At 48.0% G+C, this 23,912-nt stretch overlaps 1 protein-coding gene across 2 annotated transcripts; it reads left to right on the top strand.

Moving 5' to 3' along the window:
• Positions 1-848: 848 nt before the first annotated feature.
• Positions 849-22,371, top strand: LOC113267954 (zinc finger protein 300-like). Of its 2 annotated transcripts, XM_057315410.1 has the most exons (11): positions 849-1,267; positions 1,365-1,482; positions 4,746-4,934; positions 5,946-6,067; positions 6,628-6,856; positions 8,708-8,934; positions 10,021-10,063; positions 12,061-12,275; positions 16,929-17,055; positions 17,339-17,434; positions 19,209-22,371. In XM_057315410.1, the coding sequence occupies exons 5-11, from the start codon at positions 6,841-6,843 to the stop codon at positions 20,249-20,251; spliced, it is 1,767 nt and encodes a 588-aa protein (XP_057171393.1). In that variant the 5' UTR covers positions 849-1,267; positions 1,365-1,482; positions 4,746-4,934; positions 5,946-6,067; positions 6,628-6,840; the 3' UTR covers positions 20,252-22,371. The 2 variants fall into 2 exon arrangements, with proteins under 2 accessions (XP_057171393.1, XP_057171394.1); XM_057315411.1 differs by lacking the exons at positions 4,746-4,934; positions 6,628-6,856; positions 8,708-8,934; positions 12,061-12,275 and having other exon boundaries at positions 869-1,267.
• Positions 22,372-23,912: the final 1,541 nt, after the last annotated feature.

Genomic DNA, 23,912 nt, shown 5'->3' with positions numbered 1-23,912 from the left:
GTGTCTATTCGACTTTTTCTCTGGCTGGTCCTGAGTCAGAAGTGAGGACGAACATTAGGAAAGCTCAGTTACTGATGAAGTCCTGGTTATCTGGGGCTGACTGTTACAGAAGTGATTGTTCAGCTCCCTGGATTGTTGCTGGAGATGGCGATCTGGCTTCCGGCGCTGTTCCCTGCGGGCAGGGGAGCTGGTTTCTGGGAAGGTTGCGGTGGTGGTAGGTCAGAGTCCTATCTCGGTACGTGGTCTGGCCATTGCCCATTTGTATATTCAGTATCTCATATGCATAAATTCAGGGCTGCCTTATTCATACCATGAGCTGCAGACATAATATTTAGGCAAGGGTTCCCTGAGACCTGAGAATTATTTCAAGGGTTCCTCCAGAGTGAAAATATTGAGAAAGGCTGCCTCTGATTCCTCATCTGTGAAATGGGGCTAACGATACCTATTTTGGGACTGTCATGAGGACCGAAGGATAGGAGTTTTGTTGTTTTGTTTTGTTTACAAAGTCAAGTGCCCTACACGGAGCCCCACGGGTAGTAGTAGGCTTCTGGGGAGGAGGCGTACAGTCAAGCCCACATTGGCGTCCAAACTGGGGACCACAGGGGCCAGCGATAACCCACCCGTCAGCACGGTGCAGCGCTACTGACAGCCTGGATCCGATCCGGTGGGAAGCCCCCAGGGCGACTGCCGCCGGCAATAACATGGGGGAGAGTGCAGTCACTCACAGCCCGTGGGTCCACTGGGTGGCCACCGTGCCATACCCGCCTACCCACACCTGCTATTCCGTGGCCGGAAATGCCTGGACTGCCGGCCGGAAGTACCTCACCGCGGAGACTCCCGGGAATTGTAGTTCCGTCCAGTCCAGGGGCATCTCGGCTGTGTCTGGAGGTCTCTGAGAGCGGTCTGCGCATTTCCGGACCCCAGACTGGACTCGTGGTGATCAGCACCTCGGACCTGGCTAGTTCTGAGGCCCCCGCGGCATCTGGGACTGGCAATTCCCTCTGCCCGAGTTGTAGAGAGGGCACGTGTGGCAGAGCCAGGGCTGCAGAGCTGGCGGACGCTGGGAGGGGTGCTGTGCTCAGGGGGTCCGGTGGGCGGCTCCGTCTGACGTCTACTGGGGAGGGTCGGGGTTCCTGTCTGGTTTGGGGCGGGGGCCGTGGGCAGGCTGGTCTCACTGCTTTTCTGTCGTCCTGCAGCCAAGCCTCGTTGGAGCCCCACACTCCGCAGGGGGCTTAGCGCGGTGTACCCAGTGACAGCCTCGGCCTCGGTGAGCTGGGGGCCAGCTCTCCCCGGAATGGTCACCCTTCTTTCCCGACGGTGGATTTGTTTCCATCCCTTGACTCGGAGCTTCTCTGCCTATCCAGGTCCCTGAACTCCGCTGGCACGGCCCGACTTCCCGTGGCCGAGGAGGGACTGCTGAGGAAAGGCCCCCCTCCTGTCCGACCCTCCGTCACTCCTTCGGATCCCACATCGCAGCCAACGGTAGGCTCTGAGCTATGAGGGCAAGGAAGGAAGGATGTGAAATGATTGGTATTTCATGGATCTACGGTGTCAGTCTTCATCTGACAAACATTTGTTGAGTGTCTGGGTCAGGCACTGGGGAAGCGACGGGTGGCATCCTTGGCTGGAGCCCTGTGGAGGTGTCGGTCCGGTGAACAGATAAGGGCCACCAAGGTGTGGGTGCTCTGATAGTTATCGCTACTGGATGAACGGACACCCAGGCAGGAGGTCAGTTCCTACTGGGGGAGGCGTGACTGAATATCAGACTTGAAATAAGGTCTCCATAGGTGAAAGGGGGCAAAAGGGTTAGGGGTAGGGAACAGCCTATGAAAAGGTAAGCAGCATGAAACGTGTGGGTAATGCTGGATTTTGCACCATGGAAGAGCCTGGGTGGGGGGTGTGGTGAGGCTGGAGGTGGTTTCGGGGAGCATATCAAGCTGGGCTATGGGGTACGGACTGGATCCCATTAGCACCTGAAGTATTTTAGGCAAGGCAGTGGTGTAGTGAAGTTTGTCTTTTGATGTGATGTGATTTGTCTTTTGGCAGTGAGTAGAATTGCTGGGGACTGAGCTAAGGTTGTGGGAAAAGTGAGTAGAGGAGCGTATCTCAGGTTTGTGAAGCCATGCCAACACTGGCAAGGGTGAAGGAAGGTGGGGCTGTGGGAGTGCATCCGTTTGCAGACTGTCGAAGATGGGAGGAGGTGGACATGGTTCAGTGTAGACAGTTCTTTCCCCATACTCCACGAGGAGAGAGAGAGCCACAGTGAGGGTGCCCAGTGATGCAGAGATGGGGGTGGGTCTGTCTTTCTTTGAGGCTTTTTTGTTCAAGATATAGGACACGCTTGCCCTGGGGCGGAGGGGAGAGGTGTGAAGCAAAACCGGTACTATAGTTTTAAGTCTTGATAAGGCTTATCAGTTGTTTCCATTATGACTTGAATTTGCATCTTCTTGAAGGAAGCTTTCTCCTATTCCAACCTGTATTCTTTCTTACTGTGTTCAACTAGTGATGTTAGAAAAGATCTCCAAGGTGTAGCAAAGTGAAGAAAGAAGGAAACTTTTTGCCCATTTAGACTGAGCAGATGTTAAAAGTTTCTTTGCTTTGGATTTTCTAAAGAACTAAAACCTTATAAATACCATTGGAGCTCTTTTAATATCACCCCTCATTCCATTTCCCTTCGTCTCTGGTAACAACTCCTGAGATTGCTTTATTCTTACATGGTATTTACTTACTAGATGTGAACGTGGTCATAAACAACTATTGTTTTGTGTCTTCATTACCTTTGCCTGTATTTCTTTGGCTTTGTTTTTCTCTTTTTTATTTTTAGTACTTTTTTCATATATTCCAGATCCGAATCCATTTATGGCTTATGCACATTGCAAAAATCTTGAATAGATTTTGATTGGGCCTGGTGTTTCCTTGATGAGTATATTTCTGAGTACCGATCCATTTTATTTAATGTTTAGTGATTGATTTTTTTTCAGTTTTCTGTTGCTTTGTCAGTTTTAGAGCTTGATCTTTTTCTAGGAAATTGTCCAGTTTAATTTCAGATTTATGGCATTACATTGCCTATAGTGATCTCGTCACTTAAAAACATCTCTGCCGCATCTGAAGCTGTCTTTTCTCATGTTTGAAAACTGAATTTTTGCCTTCTCTTGCTTTCTTGAGCAACGGTGCCTGAACTTAGCCTATTTTTTTAGTTTTAAATACAAACCAGTTATGTTACTAGTTTTAATCTTTTCAAATAATTGATTGTAGTTTCTTCTTTGCAGTTTTTTATTTGGGCACAACTTCAGGTGTAATGTCAGGTCACAATGGTAGAACAGTACAGAGAATTCCTGAACACCTTTCATCTAAATTTCTCAAATATGAACATTTTACCACATTTGTGTAGGGGGCTTGAGGGATTTCAGGGCCGATTAAAGAAAGAGATACGACCGTATGACCAGGAGCACGCACAAGCTTTATTTAAGCACGCGTATTAGGGAGAGGTCCCTTGCAGCGTGAGACCATCTAGAGGCTGGGGCCCAGGGGCCGCTTCCCAGAAGGGAGGAGGACAAGGATTCCCTTGGGTATCTCTGGGTTAGAGGCGCTTGGGGTCTGTGTAGCCACATGGTGTATTCTATCTATGGCTACCAGATGCTGGCTGCAGTTGCATGGGGTGGGCAAAGCAGGAAGATTCTAAATGACTAAAAGTCTGTCCATATTTGGGCTGTCTTTAACATGACTGCATGTGTTAACATTGGAGTTTGGTGCCACTGGTCCTTTGAGCTACTGGCCTCAGCCTGCTAGGGGCCACTCCACAGAGGCCATCACTGGCTCCTTCATATACAAGTTGCTTTCCCCTTCTTTTCCTCTGCCCTCCATGCATCTGCGTGTGTGTACGTACTTTGTGTGCGTTTCCCAAAAACAGGGCCATTTTGTCACACAGCCACAGGATAATGGTCAAAACCGGGAAATGAGCACTGGTACAATACTGCTGTCCATGGATCTTACTCACCTTTCACCCGTTGTCGCAGGAAGACCCTTTCTAGCTCAAGGAGATCTCAGATCATGTGTTGCTTTTTCCCCCCATGCCCCTTTGTCGTCTTTCTCTGGAACAATTCCCCAATCTTTCATTGTCTTCAATAGAATAGCAACTTTGAGGAGTCCAGACCAGTTATTTTGTGGAATGTTCCTCAACGTAGGTTTGTCAAATGTCTCACCATGATTCAGGTAATACATTGGTGGCAGGATTTTTTTTTAACTTTTCTATTATTTCTTTGATTTCCTTTCCTTTTTTTTTTTTTTTTTTAATCTCTGCTCCTACTTGTTTCTTTTATGTCTTTTGGGTTTACTCTTTTCTGTGCTAGTCTCCTGTGGTGATGTCATTAATTTTCCATTTTTATCTAATGAGTATCTTAGAGCTGTATTTTTTTTTAAGTGTGTGTTTGTAACTATGCCTCAGTTTTGATACGTAATATTTTTGCATTCGTTGTTACAAATAATTCCGTGTTCTTATAATTTTCCAGTTGTACAGCTTTTTGGTTTAGAGAGTGGCATCTATGCAACATTGATTTTTTAAAACATATTTGTTGAGGTTTATTCTTAGCTTTTTTGGGTCAATTTTTATAGCTCTCCCAGATGTGCTTAAAAAGAATGTATGTTCTCTGACTAGCAAGTATATTCTTCTGTCCGATCCAATAGGTCAAGCTTTTAAATTGTTATTCAAATGTTGTATACTCTATTTTTTTTTTTTTTTGTATCAGGAATCTTCATTTCTGAAAACACGTGCTAGAGTCTTTTCACTGTGATAGAGGATTTGTCGGTGCCCCCTGCACGCTTCACGTGTTTGAGCCACATATGCATCCCGTCTGTGTGTTGGTGTGCACAGACCCAAGATCGAGTTGGCCTCTGCCCCTTGCTTTGTCTCTGCGATGGGTCCTTCTTTCGTTTTTGTATGTCTCGTTTTTTTTTTTCTTTTCTTTTTTAAATGAATGCCAGGCATTGTGTGTGGGAGTGGAGACCTCTGCTCCCCTGTCGCTGTGTGTGGGGCTGGGAGGCAGGAGGTCGGTTGCTGCAAGACTGGTCAGGAGTTGACAGGCCTGGCATCTGCTGTTGCCCTGGTTACTATCAGGTGGCAGTCTCGGGCATTGCTCTGTGCTTCGGGTGGGCTGGTCACTGTTCCCCGTTGTGACTATCTCCTCGTGCTGATGCTCCTGCTTCTTCCTCAGTGCTGCCTGGGCTGGTGGTGGAGGGCCCTACGTCCCTGAGTCTCGGGGCTGGGGCCTTGTCGGGGCTGCTGCCCCTCCCCCTGTGGTAGGAGCCTAGGACACATGCCTGCTCCCTTTTCCCTGTCAGGAGCCATAGTTCTTACCTGTGTTCTGGGAGCAACAGTATTTGTTGCCCTTCCCTTGGCAGCGTAAGGCTTTGTTCCTCAGGAGAGAAGTTTCTGGAAGGATGGGGCTTCCCCGTGTTTCCCACAAAGGCAGCCACTCTGCTCCTCCAGACCTTTGCTACCCAGGGAGCCTCTCTGTGGTCTCCTGCCCAGCCCTAAGCCTTCTCCTGAGCACCAAGTGGAGGGCTGTGTCCCAGATTCCCACAAATTCCGTGATTTAAAGCAACACCCACTGTCACCTCGCAGCTCTGCACTGTCCAGGGGGACGTGGCTGGCTGAGGCTCTGCTCAGGTCTCCCAAGGCCAGAATCAAAGCGTGGGATGGCGGGCCTCTTCCCCAGGGGGCTCGGGGTAGTCTGTCCAGGCCCACGGGGGTCAGCAGATGTCCGTGTCCGGGGATTTGAGGCCCAAGGCCCCTGATTCCTGGCTTGCTGTGAGCTGAGGTTTCTCTCAGCTCTTTGCACAGGGTGGCGTGGGGTCCTTCTTGTGTTTCCACTCTCTCCACCCCCTTTGGAGGTAAATGTCCTGCTTATGTTCTCACGTAAGTCTCACCATCCGTCTGTTTATTGCAGGTGTTCTTAGTGTCTTGGCAAAGGCTTAGAATCAGGCTGGGACAAGGTGGCTCAGTCTGCATATTCCAGCTCCTTTCTACCCCCAGACCGCCTGGAAGCAGGAGCTGAGCCTCCAGCCCACGGTAAGTTCTCAGCAGGAGAGCAGAGCTTTGCCAGTCCTCAAGCCCCAGGCACCCCACCGATAGGATAATTCTTGTAAGGGTGACCCGGGGAGCAGCAATCTACTTTGGAAGCAGGGCGCCCTGAGCTCCCCTCCTGGCTTAGGGCTGAAACTGGAGGTCCACGCAGTATGGTACCGCCCCCAGAAAAGCATCCCTAAAACAACCGAGGACCCGCTTGCTGACTGTGAATTTGGGGGATGCCATCGTATCAGGGGATCATCTAGGATTTGGTTTAGGGGATGGTTTGCTAGGAGGAGAGGGGATCCCCTGCTTTAGGGTGTGAGAAACAGGAATGAGGGAAGGGATCCCTATGACTCTCGGAGGACGCCCCCCCCCCCCCCCCCCCGCAATCTCTCTATACTCAGGTGCATTCACTGTCCCGGCACCTCCTCCCTGCCCGCCTGCCCCCATTCCCCCCCCCCCCCCACGGCTTGTGAGACATAGACCCTCCTTGTGTAGTCAAGGCATAGAAGTTGCTTTCTTAACCTAAGAGTATTTCATTTTTCCTTCTCATGTTAAAGACGAAAGAAAATGCGCGTGAGAGAGGTGTTCAGAGCCACCCAGCTTACTAGAGGCCGAGCCAGCTCTAGCGCCCAGGGCTCCCGTCCGCCAGGCGGGGGCTTCCTCCCGTGCGCCTCGGGTCATCGCTAAAACCCGCCCCTTCCCACCTTCCACCCCTTCAGACCCTCCCACGGATTTCCTCTCCTCCAGGGGAAGGACTCTGATAGGCGGTCATGGAGAGAAAACCCAGTAAGATGATATATGTATATTTTTATGAAATATTGAAATATTGAACAGTGAGCACATGTTGATTGTCTAAAAAACAAAATTAGAAAATGCCACTATGTCAAAACAAACAGATCCTACCATGCGAAGGTCACCGTTGTTAACATTTTGTGTGTTTTGTACGGAATTTTTTTCTTTCTATGTTTTTACAAAAACCCATTCCACATGCTGAAATTGGATGTACACAAACAGGAAACAGTACAGTGTCCCCTCTGACCACGGTTTTGGACCCACGCCGTTGGGCCTGCCTTCCAGTCCTCGTTTCCCGGGGCCGCCATGGCAAAGTACGGCAGACTGGGGCTGCCCGAAGCGCGGAGAAGTGAGGTTTCTCAGCTCAGGGGTGGGCGGGCCCGGTTCCTTCGGAGGCGGTGTGGGGGCGCCTGCTCCGGGCCTCTCCCTGCCCCCGGGGGGCTTGCTGGCAGTCCTTGGCGTTCCTGCCTTCATCTTCCCTGATGTTCTCCCTGTGCCCAGTTTCCCCCTTTTACAAGCACGCCAGTCACACTGGGATGCCCCCCCCCATCCTCTGCAAAGACTATTTCTAAATTAGGCCACACTCTGAGAGACTGAGGGCTAGGACCCCCGACATATCTTCTTCGGGGACAGAGTTCAACCTAGAACACGTCCCTGCCAGGACAAGCTCTCCCGTAACCCAGAGCGTTCGGTTGCCTGAAGCTGTGATGAAGGCCAGTCTCTCCTCGGCCAGCTGCTGGTGGTCTAGTGAACAGCTTACACTCCGGTCCAGTTTGAGCTTCCCCCTCTCCCTGCGGGGCTGCAGGTCTTCATCCCCAGATGGAGGGCCGGTGGTCTCTTCTGTCTCTGCTCCTCCTTAACTCTTTCTTCTCCTCGTCGGACCGCTTCTTTCTCCGCCAGGGGCAGAGTAGGAGGAGGGGAAATGGAGGAAAAGTAGCATAGACGTCTCCTTGCTCCGTGCTTTTGGTAGCTCCACCTGCCTAGCTGGTCACCTGTCACTCCTGAGGCCACCTGATGGCCTTTTCGGGGTGCAGAGCCTGTGACACTGGCAGGGGCTCTCTGGCAGACCTCGGTGCCCACCCCCAGCTCCTGGCTCAGTGGTCCTGCTTCTCCGTGTCCTTGCTGTAGAGTTCATGCCCACCTACCTTCCTGCCCCCTCTCCTCACCTGACCACCCATGGTGGCCTTTGCCAGCCTCTAACCTCTGATTTCCTCGGCTGCGAGGCTGACTCCTGCTGCTGGGCTCCCGCATGCACAAAGGTGTCCCCTCAGTGCTCGCGCCCCCCCATCTGCTGAATACCATGTGCCCAACAGTTTCTGCAGCTGGGCGCACATCCAGCCGGCGGGGGGTGAGGTTATTCTCCCCCACGTTTTGCAAGCTCCCTCTGGTTCTCTTGCAACCACCTCTCTTGGGATGGGAGGGAAGCAAAACCCCACGTACACTGTCAGTAGACACCTCTCTTTCCGCCGTTCCTTCTCCAAAGGGAGGCGTCTGTTAGGTTGGGCCTAGCCGCTCCCCCGGAGAATTTGGGGTGTGTGGGAATTTAGCTAAAACTCCAGGCACCTGGGAAAATCCCATCCATCTCCCTGTTACCCGTCTGTGAATCATGTGCTTATGGATTATGTATCCTTTTCCCCCCACTTACTGGTATAGCCAGAAGCGATGTCCGTGTCCGATATTTTCTTGTGTGATAGTGTAAATTGATTCATAGCATGGCATGCTTTAATTGTATCACAATTGATTAACTAATCTCTTATTTTTAAGCACTTAGGTAGTCTCCAATTAAAAAAAAACAAAAACACCCTCAGAATTCTTTATGGAGTTTCTGTAATTCTAGACTTTTAGTGTCTCTGCAGACTTCTTGGACCCAACTCCCGTGTGTCTCTATCCTGAGTAGGAACATACCTAAGACCAACCTCGTGTGTGTTCAGGAGAGAGATAGGTGTGGGGTCCAGTTGATGCTTCCAGCCACAGTAAATTTGCTCCTGAACCTTCGTGTTCCTGTTCCCTGGCAAAATGAGGAAAGGAGGAGGAGGGCTCAGGAGAAGCCATCAGATCTTGTCCCATATTTGGTAAGTGGCAGAGCCAGACCGGGACTGCTTCCCGGGCAGAGGTCAGCCCAGATCAGCCAGGGCGGTTCTTACGAACAGTGACTGCGGACAGATCGCAGCCATGGGAGGAGGAGCGCACGGAACCCAGGAGGTCTGGGCCGGGCCGGAGGGCCCCGCCTCATCGCCCCCACCCCACACCTGCCGTAGCTAAACTCCGTTATTTAATGGACTCTGCCTTTAGGAACTCATTTTTATATTTTCCTGGGAGTTGTCCTCAACATCTGCCAGGGGCAGGACTGGTGACAAGCTTTAGGTTAGAAGCTTATCAAACGACAGATATTTTATAAATAACATTTATATACGAAGTGCCTGTTTGTCATAGAAAAAGTTAGGAAATTCATCTAAGGACAAAAAAAAAAGTGTTTTATACGGTGGTTGTGACCCAACTGCCCAGAGCTAACTGCTCCCAGCTTTTTGTCTTACATCATGTCAAAGATTGTTCTGTGCAAGTGTGTGTGTGGGTCTGTGTGTACGTGCGTCTGTGTGTATGCGATCAAACCATTTTCAGCCACGTTTTTTCAGTGATCAGTATGCTATCACTAAAGTAGTTTTCTATGATTTTATTTTCATTAGCTACAGAACGGTTCATCTCCCTTTGGAGGCAGTGTGTTTATTTAACTCATCCTCCTTTGTTGGATATTTAGTTATTTTCTGTTTGTGGTTTTTTGTTTTTTGTTTTTTTTGCAGAGTTTTAACAAAATGTAATAAATTTCTTGGCGGTTAACTCTTTGCCTAAACTCATGACTGTTTCTTCAGAATAAATTTCTATTAATTCAATTTCTGGGGAATGATGGGAGGGGTTAGCAAATTGCACACTGATGACTGAGACACAGATACATATGTGGATTAAGTAGAAAAGAAAAATCCAGATTGAACCCGTTCAAAGCCGCGTCCCCATCACACGGGCTGTGTGATGGCAGGGTCCCTGGGGGAAACCTGTCCTCCCTCTGTGCCTGGAGGCTGGGGTGGCGGCAGTTGATTCAGAGGCTGGGGTGAGCTTGGCCTCTCACGTCCTCTCCTCTCCCCACCCCCTCTCTGCTTCCCCAGGTGTCTGCTTTTCCCGGCCCATCAGGGAAGGACCATGTGCCAGGTGAGTATGGCATTTCTTTTATTAATTTATTTTTATTCATTTATTTGAGAGAGAGCGTAAGCAGGAGGAGGAGCAGAGGGAGAGGGAGAAACAGACTCCCTGCTGTGTGGAGCCCAACGTGGGGCTCTATCTCAGGACCCTGAGATCACGACCTGAGCCGAAATCAAGAGTCGGTCACTTAAACCAACTGCGCCCCCCCCCCCCGCCCCAGGTGCCCCGTGGCATTTCTTTATACTGCACTCTGCTTTACCAGGGGTTTGGGGGATGCTTCTAAGAATGCATCCAGTAAAAACAATGCAGACAGGACCCAGGATCAGTGAAGACAGGAAGCAAGTAGAAGAAGGAGGCCGTGCGGAGAGAGTTATGAGCTGCCCTATAAACTTGTGTCTGACACTGCCGGCACTTTCAAAAGACAGATTCCAGCCAATAAATGACTTGTGTTGTCTGTTTGGGACTACCATGTCAACTTCTTAGAGGAAAGAAAGCTGTTTTCGGTATTGAGGAGTTTATGTGATAGGCCTTGGCATGTGAGGTTAGCAGGCGGTGTCCTCAGTGATGACAAGACGGAGGCGGACACACCAGCAAATCTCCTATGACTTTTCTTTCCATATAAACAGTGGGTCTTACGTGAGTGCGGAAATCTGTGATTGTGATTGCTTAAGGAATCAAAATCTGCAGTTCCCCATAAACAGCCTCATGAGGTCAGACTGACCTAGAGGAAGCAGTGCATTGTGCAGAGGAAGGAACAAGTAGCATGTTCTGCAAATCCGTTTTCATAGCAGTGTTTTGACCTAGCTGGAGAGCAAACAGCTCAGTTTCAGTCTTTGGCAGGAACATGGAGGGAAGTGTTGGCATGCTCCTGGCCTTTTCTCCTGGGGTCCGAGCTTCCTCTTTTCACGACTTAGACCTCATGCATCTGCCCTGGGCCCCCTTTCTTACTGTGATCTTCAGATGTCAGTGATGTTGTCTGCTCCCAGCCTGTCTGCATTCTCAGATCAGTCGTGATGGGCCCCTCTCTTCACCCCAGGCCCAGGAACTCATGAACGGAAAGTGTGCTGGCCAGAGCCAGAAACCCAGCTAGAACTAGGTTACGGTGAGCCCCAAATCCAGGCAGTACCTGGACCACAGGAGGATCAGGGGTGCAGTTGGGACTCAGAGACAGTCACACCGAGGAATGCAGGTGTTGCCTGGAATCTTTCTGGTCCCTTGCCTCTGGGTCTGTGACTTCCTTCTTTCACAGAGACGGCATCCGTGTGTCCAGAAGTAGGCATGGCCCACACCCCACACTTACGAGTTCTGCCAGAGAAAGGGACCAAGCCCCCTCTCGCAGAGCCAGTTTGCACGGTCTTTGGGAGAGATTCAGATTGGCCTAGCTTAGTCCACATCTAGGGCTGAGAGGCTGGGTCTGTGGGGGGCGCCCCCAGGAGTACCACCTACTCGGGGCGCCGGAGGGAGCCTGCTGGCCACAGAAGAAGCCGAGGTCTCGTGGACAAACATTACAGCTGTCCACTCCAGGAAGAAAAACGTTCTTAGGGTCTCGTTTTCCAGCTTGGGGACCTGTCGCTCATAATGACTGTATCAGTCCAGCTTGGGGACCTGTCGCTCATAATGACTGTATCAGTGCCTAAAAGAGCCGGGACCATCTGGATGTTTGACGCCAGGAACATCTGGGCACAGGACCAGTGTGAGAGGGTTGGAATCAAGGTGGCAGGACCACGGCCTTCTCAGAGGAGAGAGCTGGCTGCATCTCGAGGCTGCCGGACCTGTACTCAGGCTGGAGGTTTCATCTGTGCCTTTTGGGGAAGCTGTTATTTCTCAGGAAACCAGGTCTCGCTGCGAACGGCTCCTCAGAGCTATCCGCAACAGAAATACTAACAATAAAAGTTACAAACCTCCACCTGTTGAGCGCTTATGCACCAATCTCTGTGTTTTCCATATGTTATTTCACGAATGAGCCTGTGAGATAGGTATTCTTAACCCTTCCTCCCGTTTTACAGATGGACAAACAGAGGCTGGAGATACTGAGCAAGTTGCCTGGGATCTCACGTCTATTAGGCGATGGAGTTGGGATGTGAATGCGGACAGACAGGCGGACCTAGAACTGGGCCCTGAGTGGTTGAACTGCACTGTAGTTTTATCTGCTCGACACATGGCCCCAGCACAGGAACCCGGCAGTACTTCTGCCGTCCAGTATGGTAGCCGGCAGCCACAGGTGGATACTGAGCTCCTGAAGAGTGGCTGTTCGGGCGGGGGACCTGCATTTTTCATTTCCACTTAAATTTTATCTTATTATTATCTTTTAAAGATTTATTTATTTATCTGAGAGTGAGGGAGAAAGAAACCCAAGCAGACTCCACGCTGAGTGTGGAGCGTGGAGCCCAACACGGGGCTCTATCCCACGACCCTGCGATCAGACCTGAGCTGAAACCTGAGTCAGATGCTCAACCGACCGTGCCCCCAGGCACCCCTCCACTTAAATTTTAAAATGGGATCAGAGTAAAATACTTTCCCATCAAAGACAACTTTATTGTTTTTATAGGACTACATTTCATGAAGGTGAAATTGGAAATAACAGTGTCGGAATTGAGACGTACTCTAAACTGGGAAACACCCACCAAGTTTTAAATATGTGGTATGAAAAAAAAAAGAATGAAAAGTATATCAGTAATTTTAAAATAATTCTATATTGAAATGATCATATTCTGGATACATTAGACTAAAAGATCTTATTAAAATTAATTCATTTCCTTTTTTACTTAAAAGGTGACTAGAAGGTTCTGGTTTTTAAACCACTCTATTGAGGTATGATTGACATGTAAAACCGGGCACAGCTTGATGAGTTTAGAGATAAGTGTACGCCCATGAAACCATCACCACAGACTTAAATCCATCACCTGCAAAAGTTTCCTCCAGCCCCCTTTTAAAATATATGTATTTCTTTTCCTTTTGTGGTAGGAGCATAAGATATGCCCTCTTAGCAAATTTTTAAGTAGACAATGCAGGATGATTAACTGTAGACACTATGCTGTACAGGAGATCTTCAGAACTTACTCATCTTCCATAACAAACACTGAACCCCTAACCAACACCTCTCCATTTCCCTGCCCCTCCCAGCTCCTGGTACCCACGACGCTACTCTCTAGTTCTAGGAGTTTGGCCATTTTAGAGTCCTCATAAAAGTGGGCTCATGCAGTATCTGTCCTCCTGTGTCTGGTTTATTTCATTCAGCATAATGTCCTCCAGGTTCATCCGTGTTGTCCAAAATGCAGGGATTTCCTTCTTTCTCGTGGCCAATATTCCGTGGCATGTGTATACCACATTGTCTGTTCACCCACGGATGGACACTTAGGCAGTTTCCGTCTCTAAGCTACTGTGAATCATGCTGCAAGGAGCATGAGAAGGCAGGTATCTCGGAGACCCACGTTCAATAAGATCACATCATCTTCGAGCACAGATATATTGACTTCTTCCTTCCTGATTTGGATGCCTTTTATTTCTTTTTCTGGCTGGATTGCTGTGGCCAGACTTCCAGTACTGTGTTGAATAGGAGAGGCAAGAATGGGCATCCTTGTTTTGTTCCAGGTCTTAGAGGGAAAGCTTTCACCACTGAGTACGAGGTTAGCTGTGGGCTTTTTGTAAATGGCCTTTATCGTGTTGAGGTAAGTTCTTTCTATTCTTTTGCTGAGAGCTTTTAATCGTGAAACGGTGTTGAAGTTTGCCAAATGCTTTTTATGCAGCTATTGAGCTGATTTTGTGATCTTTATCTTTAATTCTGTTAATGTGGTGTCTCACATGGATTTTCATGTGTTGAACCATCCTTGCATCCCAGGGATAAATCCTACTTGGTCATGGTGTCTGATCCTTTCAGTGTGCTGTTGAATTTGATATGCTAATATTTTGTTGAGGATTTTTACATCTATGTTTATCAGGGATATTGGCCTATAGTTTTCTTTTTGGGTGATGTCTATAGTTTTGGTGTCAGAGTGATGCTGGCCTTATACAATGAATTTGGAAGTATTCCCGCTTTTTCTGTTTTTTTTCTTTGGGAAGAATTTAAGAAGGATCAGTATTAATTATTGTTTAAATTTTTGGTGGAATTCATCCATGAAGGTCTTGGGGCTTTTCTTTGTTGGGAGTTTTTTGGTTACTTCTTCAGTCTTTCACAGTTACTGGTGCACTCAGGCTTTCTGTGTCTTCTTGATTCAGTATTGGTAGGTTGTATATATTTTTTTAGAATTTTGTTCATTTTTTCTAGGTTGTCCGATTAGTTGGCATAGAATTGTGTATCACAGTTCCTTAGGATCTTTTTATTTCTGTGGCATCAACTGTAATGTCTCTTCTTTCATTTCTGATTTTATTTATTCCAGTCTTCTCTTTTTTTCCCCTTAGTCTAGCTAAGGGTTTGTCAATTTTATCATTTCAAAAACCCAACTCTTAGTTTTATTTTTTCTATTATTTTTCTATTTCCTATTTCCTTTATTTCTGCTCTAATCTTTATTATTCCTTCTGCCAGTTTGGGGCTTAGTTTGCTCTTCTTTTTCTAGAGGTGCAAAGTTAGATTGTTTATTTGAGATGTTTTCTCTTTTTTAATGTAGGTGTTCATTTCTACAAAATTCCCTCTTAGTACTGCTTTTGCTGCATCCCTTAAGTTTGGGTTTATTGTGTTTTCATCTGTCTTAAGATATTTTATAATTTCCTTTTTTACTTCTTCTGTGACCCAATGGTGTTTAAGAATGTGTTGCTTAATTTCCAAACATTTTAAATTTTCCCCTTTTCTTTCTATTATTGATTTCTAGTTTCATTTCATTGTGATTAGAAAAGATACTTGGAATGATTTTAGTCTTCTTAAGTTTGTTAAGACTTGTTTTGTGACCTAGCCTATGATCCATCCTGGAGAACATTCTGAGTGCTCTTGACAAGAAGGAGTATTCTGCTGCTATTGGGTAGAATGTTCTGTAAATATCTTTTAAGGCTATTTGCTCTATAGTGTAGTTCATTTCTGCTGTTTTCTAGTTGATGTTCTGTCTAGACAATCTATCCATTATTGAGAGTGGGCTATTTAAGTCTGTTTCTCCCTTGTGGTTTGTCAATGTTTGCTCTATATATTTAGGTCCTTTGATGTTGGAGGCATATGTATTTAAAATTGTTATATCTTCCTCTTGGATGGACCCTTTTATAATTATATAAGGACTTTCTTTGTCTCTTGTAACAATATTTGACTTTAAGGCTATTTTGTTGGATACAAGTATAGCCAGACCAGCTCTCTTTTGATTACCATTGCATGGCATGGAATATCTTTCTTCACCCCTTCACTTTTACCCAGTGTGTGTCCTGAGGTCTAAAGTGAGTCTCTTGTAGACAGCATAAAATTGGGTCTTGTCTTCTTACCCATTCAGCCACTCTATGTGTTTTAACTTGGGGAGTTGAGTTTATTTACATTTAAAGTAATTACCGGTAGGTAAAGACTTACTATTGCCACTTTGTTCATAGTTTTCTGTTCTGTAGTTTCTTTGTTCCTCTCTTCTCTCTTGTCTTTATTGTGGTTTGGGGACTTCCTGTAGTGATATGTTTTGATTCTTTCCTCTTTATATTTGTGTATCTTTTATAGATTTTTTTTTGGTGTGGTTACCATGGAGCTTGCACTGAATATTTTATAGTTTTAGCGGTCTCTTTTAGTCTGATAACAACTTAACTTCAGTCACATGTGGAAACTCTACACTTTACTTCCTCACACATTCACACTTTGTTATTTATGTCAGATTTTACTTCCTTTTATATTGTGTTTCCATTAATAAATCTGATTATAGTTATGTTTTTGCATTTTAACTTCCATACTTGTGCTAAAAATGATTTATACACTGTTACAGCATTACCACATTCAGTATAAATTAATTTGTTGTTTTGGTCCTTAATTCATCCAGACAGAGGGAAGATGAAGGAGAAGGGGAAAGAGAGCCAAGCCCTGCTCTGCGTTTGTGGAATCCTTTCTCTGTTTTCGTCTTGTTGCTACCTTAATTTTGACCATATCTCATGTCATCAATTACAATTATATCCTAATTTTATTTATTCATTCCCTCCCAGTGATTTCTTACCTTTTTCTACATCTGATCATCTTTTGTAGCTCCCCTCCTCAAATACCCTGATGGGAGTCCCCACTGCCTTATAGGAGAAAAAACCCTTTGTCTTATGATCTGCGTGCGTGTGTGCTCACTCTCTCTCTCTCTCTCTCTCTCTCTCTCTCACACACACACACGCATTATATTCAACATTGTCATTCCCAAGTACCTGCAACTCCTACCAGGTTTTTTTTGTGACTCCTTGCCTATGCTCATGCCGTGCCTCTTATTAAGAAGTATCCTTCAGACATCCAGACACCCTGTTGATCTTTCATGATTCTGCTCAAAGGCAGCTTGCAGTGAAGCTTAACTTGACATCAGGACATTGAATTTGACTGCTGTCTTTTTGTCTTTTCTGTCCTGAATATACTTCCATCATAGCTTCTGGTATAATTGTACCACACAGAAGTCTTCCGTTTATCTCACTCCACCAGACTCCAAATGCCTTCAGAACAGGAGTAATGTTGCATTCAGCTTTCAACCCCAAGCACCATGCGGAATGCCATTAACCTACCAAATCTTCCATAGATGCTCATGCACTGAATAAATGGATGAATAAATAGAGATCTTCCCTAATCTTTTTCTTCCCTGCTACAAAACGTAGTACAGAGTTGGGGCATGCTAAGCTTCCTAAATCACTTAACATGGGGAAACCTGACTTCGAAGGTGGTAAGATCCACCGCCTCTACACCTTTGCCATGGCACTCCGTGCCGAGCATTCCAGGTGAATCAGGAACGTGTCATTCCAGGGGTCGTTGTCATTCAGAGACGTGGCCGTGGGCTTCACCCGGAAGGAATGGCAGCAGCTGGAGCCCGCACAGAGGACGCTGTACCGGGACGTGATGCTGGAGAACTACAGCCACCTTGTCTCCGTGGGTGAGGAGAGCTTCCCGTGTTTCCTGATTCTGTCTGAGCTCCTTTCTTTTCTCAGTTATGCAAAACCTCTTAAGGACTAAGCACGTTTGGCCTTGGGTTTCAGTTGTCAACAAGTCTGGCTCTCATCTCACCCGCATTATTTGTGAATTTACCTCCCAAGTGAGATACCCATTCTTCAGCCAAGATGTAAATGTTCGTTGAGCCACCTGAACCTTCTGCTTCCTTAGATGGCCCAAGTGGCTCAGCATAAGCCCTCATAAACAGGGATATTTCTCATCAACAGGGTGTCAAGTCACCAAACCAGCTGTGATCTCCAGGTTGGAGCAAGGGCAAGAACCATGGATGGAGGAAGAAGAAATCCTCAGATGGAGCTTTCCAGGTGAGAGAGGATCAGCTTGTGGGAGGCGGGGGTGGGGGCAGTAGACATCTGATTGGTTACAGAGCAGAACTTTGGGTGGGTTTTGTTTCAGGCCACTGTTCTTAAAAGCCTTGGGTCTTTGCAAGCAGCTGTGGACGTTTGGCCCGAGACCTTGAAATGCCCCAAATGACTCCTGCCACCTGCACACATCACACATCACGACGTGATCACTCTCTTTTCCCTGGGTTTTAGAGAAAGATCTATTCTATTTTTATCCTTTTATTTGACCCTCCCATCTGAGACCTTGCTTGCTTAGTTCTTCTCTAGAATCTTTAGTCTGCCCCTTCCCCATGGTTATGAGACAGACTTTCTCATGTTTTCAGGGATTTGTAGATGGCCCCTATTTTAAAATAATTTATTTTGTGCCACTCATTTTAGTTGTCCTTTCTTTTACTGCGAAATGCCTCAAAGGCTTAATTTTTCCCTTTTAGGTTGACTTTAAATGCCTCTTCTTTCAAAACTATGTAATATGGCCCTGTTTTGCTTAATAGGTTATAAATGAAACTCCTTTCTCCCCGTCCCAGTATAATCCCATGGGGAGAAGAGCATTTATCTTATCTGTCCTTATTCTGTGGGACACCATCATGGACATTGACTTAACTCCCTCTTCCTTCCGGGACAAGGGTCTTTTATCAAGCATTTGTTTCAGGGATATTGTTACTAATCAGGGGTGCACACCAGAATCACCTGGAGAGCTTTAAAAACACTCCCTGACTCGGTCCCAACCTGGAAACATGCTGGTGGGTAAGATCAGTAGGCACTGATTTTGTCCCTTAGGAATCCAGTGGCAGGACTGAAGGAACTTCAGCATTTCTAAACCAAGGACCTCTGTGGTTGCTTTGGGTGTGGGTGTGAGAGATGAAATAGCAGGTAGTTTGTGGTTTAAAACATAAATGAGGGGTGCCTGGGTGGCACAGCAGTTAAGCGTCTGCCTTCGGCTCAGGGAGTGATCCCGGCGATCTGGGATCAAGCCCCACATCAGGCTCTTCTGCTATGAGCCTGCTTCTTCCTCTCCCACTCCCCCTGCTTATGTTCCCTCTCTTGCTGGCTGTCTCTATCTCTGTCGAATAAATAAATAAAATCTTTAGAAAAAAAATAAATAAAACATAAATGAAGCTAAAAGCAAATGAGGATCCAAGCACGGGATGCAGAATTTGACATTTAAGAATCTCAGCGTGGTTGCCGTGGTGACATGTACACCAACATGCCCACTACCTTTCCAGTGTTCCTCTCATTCCCTTTTACTTGTGTGTCTTCACCTTCTTGTCAATTGATTGTGTCAAACTTGTTAACAGCAAACCTTCTTATATTTATTGTCCATGTTTTATCCCTCTTCCAGTATCCCATTTTTTCCTTTCAAAAGCCAAGGGATGGGGTGCCTGAGTGGCTCAGTCGGTTGAGCATCTGACTCTTGATTTCAGCGTGGGTTGTGAGATTGAGCCCTGTGTTGGGCTCTGTGCTTGTTGCACAGTCTGCTTGGGATTCTCTGCCTCTCTCCCTCTGGCCCTCCCACACATGCTCACTTGCTCTCTCTCTAAAATGAATAAGTAAATCTTAAAAAAAAAAAAGCCAAGGGATGTGCTTGTAGTAGGCTTATGATTATGATGATTGGATCTCAGCAATGAGGTCTGACGCCACAAAGTTAATCTTCCTCCTAAGTGTTTCTGAAATCATGTAGTTCTGTGATGTGATTCTGGAAAGATTAACAAGTTTGTGTCATTATTTTTCCCCCTAGAAGAAATTTTGCAAGTTGACCACCAAGTAGATAGACAACAGGAACACCAAGACAAACTTCTGAGGCACGTTGCATTCTTAGACAAGCCAGAACTGACCAAGAAAGGGCACCACGAGTGTAACACAGTTGAAAAGGCAGTCTGTAAGGACACAAACCTTGCTCCTTCAAAACAGCAGGTTCATACATGTGACTCATGCGGAATGAGTCTGCCGTGCAACGTAGACGTCAGTCCCAATGCCTACCTTGCGAGAAGGCGATTTGAATGTGACGGACAGGGGAACTTGTTTCTCTACTCCAAGCTCGAAACCTCCCCTTCCGGGATGCAGCCGCGTGAGTGTGACCGGTGCCAGAAAGCACTCCACCAGGACCAGGCCCTGAGTACCCACTGGGGAGCTGGCGGTGCCGAGAGAGTCCACAGGTGCACTCAGTGTGGGAAAGGCTTCTCCTGCGAATCGGAACTCAGCGCGCACCTGGGGGCACAGGGACTAGGCTGCAGGGTTAGCCAGGGCGGTCACCCCAGAGAGAAACCCAGGGGGGACGGCCGCGGTGGGACGACATCATCCCAGAAGACGAGCCCATTGGTGCCCGTCGCAGCTCTTGCTGGAGGGAAGCCCTACAAGTGCTCTGAGTGCGAGAAGACCTTCTCCCACAAGTCCCGCCTCATCGAGCACCACCGGTCTCACACGGGGGAGAAGCCCTATGGCTGCAAAGAGTGCGGGAAGTCTTTCTCGCGCAAGTCGTGCCTCATCATTCACTACCGCATCCACACCGGGGAGAAGCCCTACGGCTGCGGCGAGTGTGGGAAAGCCTTCTTCCAGAAGTCACACCTCATCCTGCACCAGAGGACTCACACGGGCGAGAAGCCCTACAAGTGCAGTGAGTGTGGGAAAGCCTTCTCGCAGAACTCCTGCCTCATCATACACAAGCGAACTCACATGGGCAAGAAGCCCTACGAGTGCTCTGAGTGTGGGAAGACCTTCTCCCAGAAGGCAAACCTCATCCGCCACCACAGAATCCACACCCGGGAAAAGCTGTACGGGTGAAGGGAGAGCGAGGGCTTCGTCCCAAGTCATGGCACATCGGCGAATGTCACACCTCTGGATGTTGTGAGTGTGGAAAACCCTTCAGCGGTTTTCAGGAATTCCAGTGCCACGGGCATGCAGAGATGCATACCAAGGTGAAATTCGACCAGTCTGGAGAATTAGGAAGAGCCCATCTCTTCAAACCAATGACAGGAGGGTGATGGTGCTCTGGAGCGATCTATTTTTATAGGATATGCCTATTATAAAGTCTATCTATCTGCATTAACCGTGGCTATGGAGCTTTGAAGTCTATGAATAAATTAAGTCATTAAGACAACAGATCTCATAAACATCAGAGCAATCCCAGGGAGCACAAAGGGGTTATGTTCCTGACGATGCTGCCTAGAAAGAATCAGATTTATTTTTAAACTCCATTAGTCATTGAACGTAAGTGTGAGCTTGTTAGGCATATGCACCGGAACCGATAGAACAACCTCTATCAGGGTGTCCCACACGAAATCCTACCCTTTTGTCTCTGTGATGTATGCTGTACCTAGAACAGTAGGAGCTTCTTATTAAACCAGGACTCTGGACGCCACACCAACATCCCATTCTGTTTTTTGTTTGCTTGCTGGATCTGAAAGCCAGCAATTTCATGACCTCTCCTGATGATCTCTCCACCAACCAGTTCATAATTAGGTTTCGTATTAAATGTGTTAGAACTCCCTTTTCTGGCAAAATGGCAGACCACCTGAGGCAAAACCCATTCTACCAGAAATGATGACCAGTAATAGGTGACATTCTTTTAAATGTATAATGCCACTGGCAAGAAAACCATCGGAGTTTCCAGATGCCAGTGAGGTAATCTGAACAGAGAGCCAGTGATTCAGTTGGAGGGCCGAAGCTGTGGCTGCCCTGTGGGTTTAACTCGATTTACCCTGAAGCTTGGGTGTTCGAGACCAAGGAAGACGTGAGGCAAGGCCTTGGAGCACACAAGGCAGCGAGTGGGTACTGAAGTAACTTACAAATTCATAAATTTCAGAAGTCTGTAGGTACAGGGAAAGGGGGTGGACTAGCGAAAAGTCTCATTTGCAGGGGAAGCTTGTCTGTCTTTCCTTTGGGCCCTGATGAGGGAAGATTTACCCCAGTGATTCATGAGCCCTGACCAGCATCCCATGTGAGTCAGAATTTGGAATTCACCCTATTCCTGTCCCAGCTTTAAAACTAACCGGTCAAATACAGAAATTTGCCTTGTCTTTGAAACAAATGACAGAAGCAAACAAAATACATTTTGGAGAGAGACATCCTCAATCCATGTTCGTCAGGCTTCCGACATACAAACCCAACATGACTTCATAATCCAAAACTACAAGACATGAATCCACAGCGAGTCAACAGACACTTGAACAAAATAATATCCAGTGTTTTAGGGTCATAGAAACACACGACATTCTATAACTACCTTCACAAATGATTAAAAGCAAAAACTTAAAACCACATGAAAGCAGGGCACCAAGCCAGATAACTGGTCTCTTTGGAAAGGGGAGCACACAGAGTGTCCAGAAATGAGAAATACAGGCACTGCAACGTGAACATCAGAATGCTGAGCAGAAAGCCCAGCGGTAAACGATACTGAGCTGCAGAGAAAGTGAACAGAGAGCCGTCCAAAGCAGATTCCTGGGATTCAGTCTACAGAGAAGCATCTCGATTAAAACGAGAAGAGCGAGCATGAGTTCCTAAAAGGCAAACTAGAGGAAGACAAGTAAATATTCAAAGAAAACCCGGCTCGGATTTGACAAGACGTGAGCTCACAGCCGCAGGCAGCACATCTTATGCCCATGTGGATAACAGTAAATTCACAGCTTAGATGCACACCTGTCCAGAGCTGGCTGCGCTGCTCCGTGGTATCTCGGCTCCGCACCCACCTTGTCTGGCCGCAGAGCTGCAAGTGAACGTGAGGTCCCCATGTGGCTTCTCCCACCTCCTTGCGAGCTGCAGACTCCCCTGCTCGCCAGCACCTGTCTGCCTTACGCACTCCTTAGCTGAGACCCCCGTGGCACTTACCTAAACCCTGCTTTTCTGGTTTGAATTGACCAGTGTGGTCCTAGCCTAGGGACCCTAATAAAGTCATGTGCCCCGGGTGTCGTCTCTTTCTGTCTGCTTTCTGCCTTGACATCCCTGTGTGGCCCCTCCAGGTCTGCTGTGTCTTCCCCCAGGCCCTGTGGCCTGCTGTTGAATCCACTGACCACCAGTACCTGTGCTCCTCTTAACAAGTGTTAGTTTAATAAAGTTATAACAACTGGCCACAGGAACAGGCTGGGAGAGTCTGCGGAGAATGCCTTTTAGTGGGAACGGCTGGCTAACTGGCTCTGCCAGGGGGCCGTTCCATCTGGGCTCCCCTCCCCCGGGGCTTGCTGGCCTCGGTGGGCGCTGCTTTGCTCCGCGGCTACTGCCCATGCAGAGTGCTGCTCCTTCCCATCCCAAAGTGCGAGCTGGGAAGGAAGCAACCAGAGTCCTTCTGGACCTGGGAGGATTGTCTCGGAGGCTGGTTTGAGATGCTGTGGGTCTGTCTTCCACCTGTTAACGCCCCGCAGAGGGCGAGTTCCCCCAGCGAGTGCTGGACTTCGAGTGAGCTCCCCCACTCTGAGCACCTGCCCAGCTGTTCTCACAGGTGGCCCCAGGACTCCGAGTCCTGACTGGTGCCATGGGGCCCTCATGCTCAGGGAAGGTGCAGCTCCCTGCAAAGGTAGGATCCAGGGCCTGCGCTCCCTCTGTTGCTGTGTACCTTGTCCCTCGACCCCGTGGGATATTGCAGATCCCACCCCTGGCACATGGTGGCATGGGATCTAGTGGCCTAATGCCTACAGTCGAAGCCCCACCTGGCCCGAGCAAGTTAGCAAGCTCCTCGCTAACGTCAAAGCCCAGAGACGTGGCCCCGGGCTGGTCAGCCTGCAGAGCGCTGATGCGCCAGGGCTGGGGATCTGGGGGTCTGCCTGTCACAGTCACAGTGCTGCGAGTCGCTCCTGTCCTGGGGAGGCCGACTGGGACACCCCAGAGAGGGAAGTGGCCGCAGGGGGACATCCACTGCAGATCTTTCCAGTAAGAATCTGTAAGGTCAGATCAGCAGGGGATGATACAGAATCTGAAACTGGAAACTATCATGTGTTTGAAAGCTACTAAGACAGTAAATCTTAAAAGTTCTCATCACAAGAGGGAAAATGTGGCAAATGTGAGATGATGATGTTAACTATACTTGTGATCATTTGACAATATACGCATCTATAGAATCCTGTTGTACACCTGAAGTTAATGTCATGGTACGTGTCACTTATACCTCAATAAATAAATGAAAAAAGAACCCCAAATTCGAAACTTTACACATCTCAAGACTCGCAATATTCTAAAAGACTTTGTGCAGCAGGAGGGGTGAGGAGGGCCAGCCGGCTGCTGAGCTGCTCACACCGGCCCTGAGCAGCGGCCTGCCCCCGGAGATGCAGCCAGGGGCCCACTGTGCCTCACCGTTCACGGGGCCCCGGGGCCCCAGGGCCCCAGGGCTACTGCCCGCAGATGCAGGTGCACCCTGCTCCCGCCTGAGATGAACCGGTGACAGCCTCAGGCTCCAAATCCACCACACCTGCTCCTGCTTTGCCTGAGGGAGGCCCGCCAGCTGGTCAAGTGCAAA

The sequence above is a fragment of the Ursus arctos genome, unplaced genomic scaffold, assembly GCF_023065955.2.
Source record: "Ursus arctos isolate Adak ecotype North America unplaced genomic scaffold, UrsArc2.0 scaffold_2, whole genome shotgun sequence".
Taxonomy (NCBI): Eukaryota; Metazoa; Chordata; class Mammalia; order Carnivora; family Ursidae; genus Ursus; species Ursus arctos.
The sequence above is the reverse complement of the archived record's forward strand: the minus strand, read 5'-3'. Positions and strand labels throughout refer to the sequence as shown.

What these genes read in the sequence shown, in the direction of transcription:
- LOC113267954 (XM_057315410.1), top strand. An exon ending in ATGGTAGCCGGCAGCCACAG is followed by an intron (nt 12,276 to 16,928) that starts GTGGATACTGAG and finishes GTGTCATTCCAG; the next exon opens with GGGTCGTTGTCATTCAGAGA. An exon ending in CAGCCACCTTGTCTCCGTGG is followed by an intron (nt 17,056 to 17,338) that starts GTGAGGAGAGCT and finishes TCTCATCAACAG; the next exon opens with GGTGTCAAGTCACCAAACCA.